Genomic DNA, 14,680 nt, shown 5'->3' with positions numbered 1-14,680 from the left:
GCATTAGATTTGAGCATATACACATCTAACTCGTAGGACCACTGCAGATTTTGAATATATACACCAATATTTTTACGTGCATCGATAGATTCAAGCGATGGCCTGTAGCGGTGACGATAAGCGACACCTCAGCCGAGTCTGTAGCCAAAGCCCTAATCGGAATGAATGCCTGCATAGGCAGTTAAAGGCGTCTCTTATATCTATCATTGTCAACCACGATTGAGCCAATAAGCCTCCTCTAGACATGTTGGGTTTAATTACAACAATTGAACAGGATGTGGAATGTTGTCCAGCAGAGTTGGTATATGAAACTACCCTACGTTTACCCGGAGACTTTTTCGCTTCAGGTAAATATGGTCCTACTGACTGAATCTAAATTATAATTCTTCCCCTTCATTGAATAAAAACGGAGTGTTAACCTCATTTTATAGAATGTAAAAATTGGCATAAGAATGGTGCCACATATTCCTTTCATTCCTTATCAGTATTTTGTATGACCTAACGGACAGGCACAAAGCCAGATACACAGCAAATGATGACGGACACCTTAGACTCATTCTAACTTTGTATAAGCCAATATCTTCAAACTATTATAAATATTCTGTTAAGTTTGCTAGTATTTTTGCAAACACGGGCATTTTTTGATATATCTTTATTTGCAGAGGGTATTTGTTATAGCAATTATCCCACAACCAATTTTTAATATGATTAATTTTGGTTAAGTTTATTTATTAAATTACACAACAAACAAACGTTACTCAAACAGTTACAATTTGCATATTTCTTTGTACTATTATGATCACCACCATAACTGTATGAACGTGTACGCTTGATCACATGACAAACTAGAGCTAAAATGTTGGTTATTTAAATGTCCCTCAGTGGTTCATTCTCTCCTATATTGTATATATGTACTCAAATCTCTTTATTAGCTTTGCTTTGCCTTGCTATGCTCTTACGCGATTTCACTAAAAATTCGCTTCCGTATTGGCTCGCATACACGCATATACGTCTCTATGCGTCAAAATCGCTTGATCTGCTTATAGCTTAGTGATCTGTGTTATCCACTAATAAACTGTAGTTGCCGCTTCTTCTTGCATTCTGAATTCAAACAACGTTTAAATTTATATAATAACGGTTACACAGGTGATTGATTACCGAAGAAAAGTCATTAAAAGTTTAGTAAACGTTTGTCCTGTGACAAATTCCACTCATGTAATTCTTGCGTATTTCGCAATGTTAAATCCTTTAAATGTGGTGGGAGTTTGTAATACTACTGTCCATTTCGCTGCAAGTAATGCCGAACATTTTAGTTCCCATCCTATCAAGCTGAGTGTTTCTAATGATCATTTATTCTTATCCACAGTTTCAAGAAGCCGTATAGATTCATATAGCAATCCACAATTGAATGAAACTTATAGACCTTGAGAGGAAAAAGCTTCTAGTCAAACAACTTACCAAATTTTTCATGTTATCGTACCAGATATGATTTTTCCTGGTGATTCACATATTTCTGATGTAATTTCTTGTGAATCTGAGGAAAATACTTTGAACTAATAAAACCGTGATCCAAATCCAATGCAGTTTTGATAGATGCTGATTGTTGTGATGATCCGTTATTCTTCAATGAAATTCCTAATGAATTTCGGAAGAATCGAATCCTGATGTCATATCAAATGTTATTTGTCCTCATAATGCATCCGTTTCTTGTGGGGGAACTTGTTCAATGCGAACCATGAGTACCACGTGAGCTCAATTTTGATTACAAATCAGATGATACCATCATTATCATGAAGTCACTTCTAATGCATACCCTATTCAATGTGAGAAATATGTTTTATTTTAAGCCGTATCATTTGTAACTTGGGGATATGAAGATTCAACATTTTTTCGTGGGGCAGGATAGTGTTGGAAAATCTGTGGTTTAACTTCTCGATATCAGACATTCCAGCACAAATCGTACATGATGTATATACACAATTCCAGGACCCAGGTGAGTCCCCTCCGGTTTTATTTAATAATTCTAATTCTGATGAGTATATTTTAGATCGTACAATCTTCATCTAAAACACAAACTGACAGACACAGGATGAACATAAGTAGAAGACTTGCAATCGATTACAGCAGCTTCAACTCCAATTTAAACTGTGGTGGATGCGATGTTTGTTTGAACTACTTGTACTTGATGTCCGCGTGGTTTTGAATTCCAAATACAATACATCGATGTGTGCTCACCCAGTTCTATTTGCTGTTAATCACACTATTTCCGGAATACCAAGTTCGTATAATAATTCAAATACTTCTGATCATCACAGTTGGCACACTTAGAGTATAAAGGTGTTACTTGAACGGATGCTTACGAACTCCGAATACCTGTGATATCTTTTTCACCATCGAAATGGAGGCATTTTCGGAGTTAGGGATTTTGTGCGACGACGGAAAACGTAAGCAAATACAAGGAAAACTTCCTCCGGACGAAAACCTGCCAACATTGATTTGACAAAGAGTTTCTAGGTTTCCATTGTCTGACCAATACATAACCGAATCTGTTAGTGGTGTACACAAATTCTTGTTGATAACAACCCGTAAACAAATAGTCAGACATGAGTCTTTCAGGTGTTTACGCTTCTTATAATCTTTTCTGCAGACAGACATTTGGATCATAAGCGGAGAAGGTATATGTGGAAATCAGAATATTACTTATTGCAAGATTTGTTGTAGCTCATATTAGATAACCCATAGATCAGGTAACATAGTAAGCGCACCAGCACACGAGCACACATGAAACGTACAGGTGTAGAATAACAAGGATATGAATATAAGAGTTATATGTAATGCAGATCACAATTTAGTACAATGAATGGTGATTAGAAAGGTAAAAATTACTAAATAGTTATATGCCGTTTGCGTTATTAGAGCCTGTTTAAAATTCAGGACAAACTACGTGGATGTGTAATACCACAGAAGCCGTCAAAACCGAGATCTTAGATTCATCACTATTCAGAAATTATTAAAAGTTTACTCCTAACATCTCAGTTGCAGTAGAAAACAGATCCCAAAAATAAATAGTCCTGTAAGTCTTCAGTATTGATACTGACCTCATTAGTTTTAATAAACACAACATAGCTGAAGGTTCTCGGTCACATATTTGCACAAGATCACCATTGTGTACGCAGTTCTACATACCTATCACAAGGACTGGCCAGCTTAGATCACACGCTTCTTGACATACCGACTGTCTTCCTAATACGTCTTCGAACTTATTCATTACTTAGTTCCGATTTAGCTATATTTATGATCTTTCAATTGTACAGGCGTTGCCGACGAAAGCTTTGTTAAGCACGAGAAACTTGTGGCACTTTTACAGTCATTGTACCAATGAACAGTAGTAACTGACGTGGAAACCCGTGAGATAACGTTCGAGTTTGAACTTTAACTCAGTCACTTGATTTGTAATTAGCAATCAAAAAGAGGCATAAATAACTTTATATGTAACATTATTCACCACTACAGAACCCAAGGTTACAAGCAAATGTTTGCAGTCACTTGAAGAGGTCTGAAAACTACATTATGGCATGTGTATTGCAATAGCTTCTCAGAGCATTTAAACACTTGAATACGTTCACAACCGAATCTCCCAATCTAGGGGAAAAGTTGACCGATTTTGGGGAAATGAGACAAAAACCCCAGAGTTTCCCCAGAATCTTATTGCACTTTGGGGAAGTGGGCCTATATATTTATTAATTAAACCCCAAAATTGTGTAAAATTTTGGAAAAACGCGAAATTTCCCTGACTCTGGGGTTTTCCCCTACATTTCCCCGGATTTTTGTGCTTTTTGTTGAAAAGCTCATCATGATCTCTTATAACAGCTTTTGCAAACTCTTTTTTACCGCAAAACTTCTTCAAAACTTTCTAGACATCACGGAAAAACCAGGCGAAAATACATACGTACAGTTTTTACTGGAATGTAACATTATTTTTTGTCAATTACGCAATGCCAAAGAAACTTAACGTTAATCGATCTATCGCTGTAATTAAAAGGCTGATTCGTGACACATAGAAATGTTTATTACAGTTAATAAAATTACAAATCATTTATTTATACATGGTTCTTCATTGCTTTGTAATATGAGCAGGTTACGTAGATGTTGAACTGTCATTCACAAAGTTCAAAAAAAGAATTTTTTAGTGTATAAGCAAATGTCAAGATATGTGAGACGTCGATGACGTATCAACGGTATAACAATGTTGTTAATAATGAGAACAAAAGACTTACAGTTACGTCTGTTAACACCTGTGAATCCAGCTAAAAGCAAAATGGACAAGAAAAAAGTTGTATCAGTGTAAATATAGATCACCAAGTTCTTTTAAAAGTGCAGTATGTATTATACCAAACGTGTAAGGTGGTTTTAGCTCACCCTTTCTTTGGATCGCCACCCACGCTTAGTTACTTTATCTCTTTCGTCATGTAAGAAAGCCTGGCTTGCTAAATCCATGGCGTGTATTACTTTTTTTTCTGGACAGGTCGCACTTCGGAATCGTGAACACAGAACACCTACAAATATGTTAATACAGTAGTGTGGACTTACTTTGAACCGTCCAGTAACATTTGTACTTACTAATACAGTATTTGTATATTAATAATTTACTGTGTTTTTGGATGTATTTGTTTTACTTAACTTTTGAACTTGTTTGTTTATATTATTACTTCGGACATTTTGGTTTCCCTTTGTCGTTGGTTTGGTATTTGGTAGTTTTGCTCCGGGAACCTACAAAATTGAAGGTTTGTTTTGTATTTGTTAGAATTATTGTTGTTAGAACGACATTGGTCGACTATTTGTGAATTGCGAATAAACTTGGTATCTAAATTGGAGTTTGGTTCTGTTGTTTTTTTTGGGTTCGTAATTTGCAAGTAGATCGACAGTCCGTACTTAAATAACTGGAACGAGCAAAACTTGGACGTAACAATTACAATAAATCTAACTTACGGTTTGTTAACTTCACATGATGTACATTTAGTCTTCAGTCTTCAGTAATAAGGATAGCAGGTTGGTGAACCTGTGTTAATCTTGACACATTGCTTTCCAGTGAAGGTCCAGCTTCTCCTTGAAAATATTCACTGATGGGGCTGATACCACTTGTTCTGGTAAGGCGTTTCAATCATTGACTGATCGATGAGAAAAACGGGATCCCACTTTAAGTTTATTAGATCGTGGTTTATGAACCTTCTTGCTATGACCTTGGAGATTATTAGTGCTGGAGGGAGCAAAAAGATAAGACATATTAGCACCCAAATCATAATTAAAGATACGAAATGCCATTATAAGGTCACCTCGTGTCCTACGATACGACAAGGGTGAAAGGTTTGGGCGTTTTAAACGCTCATCGTAAGGGAGTCTAGAAAGACCCTTCACTAACTTCGTTCCCACACGCTGGACACGCTCAAGGGAGTTAGTATCCTTTACCAAACACGGGCTGGCTGCTTCAAAGCGGTGGTGAGAAAAGTTTTATTTTCGATGAACTACTTTATGAGTATTGATTAAATATTTGCATACTTCGCTACAGGTGAGAATCTTCCTGTCAAAATGTTGGCAACAGGAAATTCCACCGGGGCGAATCCCGCTTCAACCTCAGCAACCTCTAGTTCTTCAGAGGTGCATAAATAACCGTTGAGTTTGTGTTTGGCGATCCTAACACAAAAGTGATTTAGTAAGTTGAACAATTTACCTTTTCGGCTTGTCCACTGCATACGGTAACGTTTAATCGCCTGCTGTAATTTTCTTGTTGTAACCGAGTTCTGAAGTTAAACATACTTTCATTTCCTCGGCTAAATGACAGTCATCCAAAAAAAATTATTTTAAAGTGATTACAACTGACCACAACGATGCAGTACCGTGCATGTTCTCGTACTGAAGAGACTATCAAAATCGACACTTTCAATAACGTCCTTTTTAGTCACATTCTCAAGATAAAGAAAATGACTATTGTTTAGCAGCCATTTTTTAGGGATTCAAACAACTTAATTTTCCTCCTTATCATCAACCAAGATGTATTATCCGGAATGATGCTGTAAATTAATTCCGAGGCGTTAAAAATTGAAAATTAATTACGTTCATGAAAATCCACTAACACTTCCTGATGGACGACGCAAAATCACTAACCAACAGACATTTACTGCATAAAGTACTATATTTGCGACAGCAATTCAGAAATGATGGCACTTTCTTATTGGAATGTACACAAAAGGGGGATAATAACCTCATAATTTTGTGTTCGCATACAAATGCACTTGCAAAGTATGTCTGTCAGCGTTATGCACGTACACTCATGGCTTAAGGTAGAACACTTGAACATACCAATATTACTAGAGGGAAAAGGGTCGGTATATAAATCTAAAGGATTATGGAATGCGCGAAACCTAATTCGGCCTCCATCAGCTATTTGTGTGACTAACCCTGGTGGACCATTGGCGATTACTACATTGTCCGGCCGTATGGTAGACAGCTCTGAGTTTCTGCAGGTGATGGCTTTCTTGGGTGAATCATAACTTAACTCAGGCTCAGTTACATTGTCAGCTATATCCTGACTCAGTAAACTTTGAAAGTAAACGTCTTCAGCATATCGCTGTGCAGCTTGTTTTGCCGCAGCAAATCCGCAGTGTTCTGAACGCCTAAGTTTCCTCGTGTATGATTCAAAAGGAAATGCAGATAACAACTCTAAACTTCGATGTTCTACTACGTACCCTACTATGTGATTTAAACTATGCACATTATAGACTAGGTGATCGCTACCGTAACAATTTTCGTAACCTTATAAGTTGTTCATATTAACCCGAACACTGTTCACAAATATGGTGTGCAAGTTAGGGTGCGATAATAAATATATTGACAAGGACAAGCACTGGAAGTTTCTGTACATTGATAGTGGTAACCTATCATGAAGAACTACAGGGCGTAGGTATAATAAGAACAACCGACATTCAGTTGCTTTCCAAACAGAAACTTCATTTAGTGAACAACATCCCCTTGGAAAGTCGCATGAAATGTGTTGGCTTCATAAGTCTAGTGCCACATTTATGGATGCGAAAATTGATTGATTCATCCTGTTAAGTCGCTTAATAGCTAGATCCTTCCATAACGAAATAAGTTTTTTAGTTATACCTAAGTAGATCATGTGGATCGGTTCAGATGGTAAACATTTTATCATATCCAGTGGCAGATTTTCAAATGAACTTACACCACGATGATGGATAGATTGGGACCTATTACGAAAAGTGACATCACTTCTTAATTTGTGTTCATCATCGGGGAAAGTCACCCGACCACCCATTCGTGCCCCTAAAACCTCACATTTGTCACAGCTAGCAGTACCGTCATGTCCAACAACATACCTGACGTAACTGCGAGCTGGAGTGTCACAAATAACAGCAACTAATCTAACTGTTAAATGTACCTGACACTTCTCTACATAAATGCCTGCTGTCAGCGTCTCTTGTAACTCAGTTATAAATGCTGTGGACATGCCGTTGAAATCAGATGGTTTTACTTCACCAACATACATCCTAAAAATGAATACATTACTAACTAATGAACCTGTTATGAGACCTAGAACCGGCCACAGCTGTTGGTTAGAGCTTCTAAACAAGCTTAGACCATAGTGGTGCAACTGCAGCTTCAATTCTGTGGAACGGATTCGACGTAGCCAATTTTCGGAAATCCTCAGCACACTTGTTTTTAATCCCAAATCGTAGTATAATCCCGTTTCCAGTATTTTAGGCTCCACGTCGTTGCATCGACGTCGAACACGATAGTTACGCTGTTCTATAACTGCGGTAGTCCCTACTTCTGTGACGACAACTGAATTGTCGTTCTCTTCATCACTGTTGGTTAACTGATACCTTTTAAGGAATTCAGCTCTTAACTTTCTCAGCCTTCTGTAAAAGGTTGATCTGGAACGGCCCATCAACCTCAAGTGTCTGGCGGCTTCAGCCCGCCTTTTAGCAATCTTGTCGACCTGTAAATTATTATTCTGAAAGAGACAATTAACCTAAGTTAAGTTGAACAAAAACAGTAATCGAAGTTCTGTACAGCACAAATAACCCACCTGCATGGCGTGAGAAATTGGAAAAAGTGGTTTAAAACCGACGACTCATTGTTTCGTGTTTGCTTGCGTATCAAAACAAAACCCGTGATTCGATAGACTATTCGTGACCAAAAGTCAGTTTTTTTTATTACAATTAGCATTTCTTAGTTGTAATTTAATAATTTAAGGTTTAATAATCTAATGGTTATGAATTCTTATTCTGGAGTAATGCGCAACGCCAAACTTTGGGGATTGCCCCGAAGTTGGCAGCTTGGGAAGCGATATCCACCTATTGATGAATGCCTTAGAAAATAAAATGATTATAAAAAGCTTGAATATTTTAATTAATTTTTCGTCGCGATAACTGTGAACTTCCTAACTGAATTCAGGTCCAGTGATTCGTTTTAATCGCTGAATGTGATCATAGTAATAACCTAAGCACGCAAAAATGTGAAATGGCCCTTTTCGTTATAGCAGGTTAGAATACCTCGTCTACAATTTGTTACCACTAGTAACTTAAAATATTTATCATCAACGGAACATATTAAACTACTTTGTTATACCTACATTTCATGATATAGCTTTGGTACGTCTATTTTATAAGCACAAACCAAGAGTATTTTTCTAATAAGAGAAATTGTGCTAATCATCTATCTATGAAAATGATCAATTGCAACGATGGAAAAACGCCGTCAAAGACAGGGCATACTTGTTCATCAGGTTGTTTAGTTGATTTTAGCTTACAAATCTTGCCCAAGCTCTCAACTTTGGGGAATTCCCCCAGGTCTGGGGAAATTTTGGGGGTTTTGTCTCATTTCCCCAAAGTTTACTGTGGCAACTTCCCCAAAATCGGTCAAATTTTCCCCAAAAGTGGGAGGAGAAAGGATGAATTAAACAGTTTTATTCAAGAGTTAAGGTCATTTGTTTAACGACTCAATTGTATCAAAGTTTCCTGTTTTAATGACATTTTCGGTGAGACTATAATTCGTGGCCGACCTTTGAGCGACGCTAAAAACTCTTTGAGAATGTCCACCCGCTGACTAGAGCTAAATGAAGGTTTTAAACCAGTATGAAGAATAAGGATTGTCATTTACTGTTGATGTTTATGGATGGGGATTATATTTAGGGTTTCCATCACGAAATGACTTCAGCTAGAATGCCAAGACCCTATTTAGCCAAATGGATAAAGAATTTCTCGCCAAAATCCAAGGTCTGTTGTCATAAACCTGATTGGTTCGTCCATAAATTATAGTCTCTCCGTTCAGTTTATTAGAGTTTTTTCCATATATTGTCCGCCATCGATTATCAAAAGATGGCTCGGTTAGTAATAACTAACTTCAAGAACTTAACCTTACAGGAGCAGAATGAGGCGCGTGAAGATTGTAGGTGCCACAAAATTCTCTGCTCTTATATAGTAAAATTTTAAGATTGGGTTTGTGTTTAAAAGTAAGCTATATAAAAACTGAGACTTTACTGAGAGCGCATGCCTCGTAAGTCAGATTACTGTAATAAATAATCTGAAACTACACCCTACTTTAGGATTCATGCAATTTGATAGTGTAAATAACCTCTTAGGAAGATTCTTGTCTCACCTTTAATGTTTGTGCCATCTGTTATTATACAGATCATTGTATTCAGATTATCACAATTTATGCATACCTCTTACTAGAAAACACACCTTACTTGTTATGGGAATAACATAGTCTATCCAGTCTCCTGTCCTTCACGAACTGAAATTGACCTTTACTATCAAGTGTTTTAAATGGGATACCTCAAAACGTTTCATGAAGAAATAGACGTGAGTTATGATAAGTTAGTTTTATTGAAGTGTAACGACGGCAAAAGCCACTTTCAATGGAGTACCACGATTATCAAGTGAAAACCTGCCCTACGAGTGGCATAATGACCGTAGCTTTGTTCACTATGTCACAGTACGTAAGTTTCAGTACCAAACGTACAAGATCGCCCAAAGTTCCTTGCAAGCATCTATCCAAATAGTAATTATCTAACATTATATTTTATAGACATTTTAGATAGTTAATAAATGAAACCCACTTTCAACTATGAAGTCTTATACTATATTTTTGCCATAACTATTTTTTCTGTCCTTCAAGTATTGAGTGCATGAATCTCTATACAATCGCCTCTCATTTTCTTAAAGGATAGATGAGAGCCGAAATATCTCAACCATCAGAGTGTTCCCACTTGAGTTTTTCAATATTTAAGATAGCAATAATTTGTAGTTCTTATATAATACTGTACCAGTAAATGCAGTTGGTATTCGTTCAAACCAATTCAGTCTGATGAACTATGACTAAACAATATAAAATGTTGTCATAAATAGCCAAGATGACTGAAATTTCTATTTGAAGAGAATATTCGATTTCTTTTATTCGTATTTACAGGAAAATGTGACTGTCCGTTTTATGCACGAATCGAACTTTTGGCGGACAAACTGTCACTAAATCTGCCCAGTTTTAGAGTTACAAAGATAGTTAAACAGCCTCAAGATTGGAAAGTAAGTGAATTACCTGCTATATATTCACCAAAAACAAGGAATTCACGAAATGGATCACAGAAAAGCACGGTTGGTTTGTGGAAGAGTCACCTGTTGTATGGAGAGAATTAGTGGATCAGGGAGGAAAAGGAATTTTAATTGGAGGCGCGAACGAATTTCAAGAGTTAGTTGCTGCTTATTACGGTGAACAAATCTCAATACGTACGGATGAAATGTTGAATATCATGAAGAAAAACATCAAATATAAGATCCAAGAAGATCAAGAGCAACAAATGAAGATCATTAACACACCATCCCCATCAAATGTGGTAGTTATTGGTGCAGCTGGACTTGGTACTGGTGATTTTCTGGCTAGTATATTAAATGGGAAGGTTTTCGGTGATGAGATGATAGAGTTGTACTTAAGTGATGAAGTCAAAAATAAAAATAAATTGTTCGAACTGCGAGAAGTGCTCGAGGAAGCAGCTCTTCCTAAACTTAGTAGAGTACACATTAGTGACGATGTTGATGAATGTCTGACACACGCAAAGCAAGTCGTCATTCTAGATGTTATCCCAAGAAAAGGTCCTAGTTTTTCAGACATCAGGATACAAGATGAGTGGGAACCAAGAAGTGAGTGGTTAATACGACGTTTTTTATATTTTGACAAACTTGGACAAAAAATGAAAGAAAAATGTCCGAAATCTGTCAGAGTCCTATTAGCTGGAAACATAGAAGCAGATACATTTCTCATGGAAATGACCACGCCTATATGTTTTGACGTGACAACACTTCACAGAAGAACGAAAGGAAAGATACCGCCAGAACAAATAGTTGGTCTAGTAAAGCCACTTGAATTGAAAGTAAAAGCTGCTGTGGCTAGACACCTGAAAGTCCACACATATGATGTCACTGATGTCGTAATTTGGGGGAACTTGGGGAGTTCAGTATTTTTAGATTTATCTCGTTCTTGTGTATCTTGCAGAAGACACTTTGATGCGGGTGTCGTCGGCGGAAGCCACATTCGGCTTCCAGCCTTGAGTGTAGCTGAGAACCCACAGTGGTTACACAAAGAACTACTGAATGAACTAAAGAAAGAAAACAGCACTAGAAAATCTGAGTATATAGGACTACTCCACGAAAATGCTATGGCTGAGTGCTTAAAAGAATGCTGGAACAGTAACCAAAGCCAACCTAACCAAACTACTTCACTTGTTATGATATCAAGAGGTAAATAAAAAGCCATCTTTTTGACTTTTAATAACTAGCTCGTTCTCAACTTTAATTGGTCTATCATTTAATGACCATAACATTCGGATATTAGTTAAACTGAATTATACATAAAGACAAGGAAATATGAATATTAAGAATCAACCGATTATCTTATTCTCTTAGTAAGCTGTCCAACAAACTCCATGTTTGGGAACGAAAGCTTGAAATATTTCACTGTATGTATCACACCATATAGGCAAGCAAACTAGATTCAAATTACTAGTCACTACATATAGACAGACAGAAAACCATTTGATTACTTATTCTTGTATATCTATGAGTGACCTTTAAAAACTGGAAACGTAATCATATGCGAGACTGTATAGTATTTTTGATACAAAACCTGTTGGGTGATATCAAAAACTGATACATCAATGTGACTGTTTGGTTTTATTTTCGTGGTATCATTGTTTGCGGGATTGCAGCGACCCCGAATAGGTGGTCCCGGACAAAATTTCATGACGATTATAATAGCAGTGATAGCCTAACAACTTATGATAATGACGTGATATTTAACTATCCATCAGAAGATAAACATACTCTAAAGCAGTTTGAACTGTACAACTGGGACACTAAGTAGGAAACACATGCGCATGCTAAAGGTGTCCTTCCATAGATATCTTTGACCAGACATTCGATGAAACAGAATTAAGTCGCTAAAACCTTATGGTGGAGAGATCAAAGCATCGGTCCACGAAGCCCTTGGGTCTTAGTTTAGGTTATACAAGAAAGGCTAAAACTTTCTGGATAGGGTTTTCAAAACGAGGAATTAGTAGCCGATACGGTTACGGACATATAGTGCCACAAACATTCTTTATTGTGAATACGTCATCACTGTTCATTAATCTATTCTGGTTTATTCCGTTATGATATTTGAGTATAACAGTTTGAAACGACATGACTTTGTGGAATTTTACACTATTTGTCAGCGTTCTTTCAGGGCTACAAACTAGGGACAGTAAGGTACTTCATGCACCAAATTGATAAATCTTTTAAAGGAATGGTCGATTAGATTTCCTAGCCTCTTTTAATAACCCCAGGAAAAAATCTACACGGCAACCTGAACACGAGGAAAGGTGCGAAGATTGGTGGTAAGAAATTATTTAACTCCCGAAATAAATCTAAATGACTTAAGAATACATCACATTTTATATGGCTTATTTGAAGCTATATTAACAGTTGAACAATCGAACTAAGCTGTATTGAGCAATAGTAATTTAATAAGTTACTGTGTGAGCATATATTTAAAATATTATACAATTAATCATCTATGATACTTCTTAAGATGTGAATACATGTCACACAATATTAGAAAAAACTAATTTCATGTCAGTCAGTCAGTCAGTAACAACGTAGAACTTCGCACGTACGTACGTCAGTTCGAGTTGCCACACCACATTAGCACAGAGATACAGTTGTCGATTCAAATCGCGTAGTGGTAGAGGTAGCAAGAGTATAAGCAGTAATCGGGAAGATTAGGGTTTGGAGATGTTATTTAAAAAGTATAATACAGTGAAATAAATTTGGAAAGAGGAAAAAAGGGACATGAAGAATTCAGAAGATTAGAATTTGGGAGAACACAGAGAGTGGATGCACCTGCGCCATTGCAAACGATTTTGAGCCATGTCATTCAGGGTCTCTAACCATCGGTTGCTATCATCTCGCGGTCCCCAACCAGGTAGTCTACACCTACCAACATGACTCAGTTCACTTGTCAGTGACTTTATGGACTTGTGCCATGTTTTGGTTTGGCCGCCCCTAGCTTTCTTCCAACCTACTCCTATACCACTGAACATAGCACGTCGAGGCAGTCGGTCGTTGGACATACGTAACATGTCATTCACATTCTAACTTATTAAGTTATTACTCGTCATATCACAAATAACTTTAGGCATGAGGATAAATTACCAGGTGCAGTTAATTTCTACTGATGAAAAATGGTATCAGACTACGGATGCCCTACACTAAGTATGTTAAATATGCAGCAAATTACTGTCATATTAGGCTATTATGGATAGTGAGGTGATGGAGGATATTTGTTGCTCAGATGAATGATATTGACGGTCTTGGATTCTCTGATTAGGATGGTTTGATTGTGAAGCTTCGTGTCTACAAGTAGAAGTGAGCACTCTAAAATTATTTCAAAAGCGTTAAAACGACCATTATGACTCTATTTGTGAAAATACTTATACACAATTTATACTGATGGATTCTAATTAATAATCGCCGTTGAAATTTTATCAAGATTACATACTCGTTAAAGTAATGAGAACAAGAGTACCATTAAAATTGAAATCAGATAACTAATAACCCAAAAATCAGATAGGCGACAATGCAATCCACAGAACCTTTGCAGTCAATCAGATGTATGATTTCACGGTTAATCAAAGTATAAAGGCAGACAACAAAACTAGGATGATTTATTTAATCGTCATTATCTAGTATCATACACAGTATGTACAAATACAGACTTGTTTCGCAAATCCATCACATGTTAGTAAACTAAAAACTTAGGGCGAAGCGTTGATTTATATGTACAAGTAAAAGGGAAACGACTCTAAATGTAGATAAGGAAATAAAAATGGCATGATATAGAGAAAATCCAGTCTGTAAAAGCTTTAGTGTACTAAACCTCAAAAATGATCAATATAACATGATCGAAGCAATTTTCAGAACGTTCATATCTCAAAAATAAAATCCAGATATAACAGAAAGATGCTGTTCAATTACCGTAATGCTAATTGTTAAACAGTATATCAAGATCCTCTAGCTATGCCTAGGAAGTTCCAAACTACACTGAACAGCCCGTTTTGACGTAGATATTACAA

General features: G+C 36.7%; 1 protein-coding gene across 2 annotated transcripts in view; it reads left to right on the top strand.

Moving 5' to 3' along the window:
* The first annotated feature begins 8,474 nt into the window (after nucleotides 1-8,474).
* Nucleotides 8,475-14,680, top strand: part of MDH1B_1 (putative malate dehydrogenase 1B) — a 9,375-nt gene continuing 3,169 nt past the window's right edge. For both annotated transcript variants that reach the window (XM_051215840.1, XM_051215841.1), the window contains exons 1-3: nucleotides 8,475-8,560; nucleotides 10,489-10,601; nucleotides 10,640-11,810. In XM_051215840.1, coding sequence (XP_051066382.1) covers nucleotides 8,539-8,560; nucleotides 10,489-10,601; nucleotides 10,640-11,810 — 1,306 coding nt within the window. In that variant the 5' untranslated portion in view covers nucleotides 8,475-8,538. The remainder of the gene's footprint in view (nucleotides 8,561-10,488; nucleotides 10,602-10,639; nucleotides 11,811-14,680) is intronic.

The sequence above is a fragment of the Schistosoma haematobium genome, chromosome 4 (assembly GCF_000699445.3).
Source record: "Schistosoma haematobium chromosome 4, whole genome shotgun sequence".
In the NCBI taxonomy this organism is placed as follows: domain Eukaryota; kingdom Metazoa; phylum Platyhelminthes; class Trematoda; order Strigeidida; family Schistosomatidae; genus Schistosoma; species Schistosoma haematobium.
Note: the sequence above shows the minus strand (reverse complement) of the source record. Positions and strands in the feature narration are given on the sequence as shown.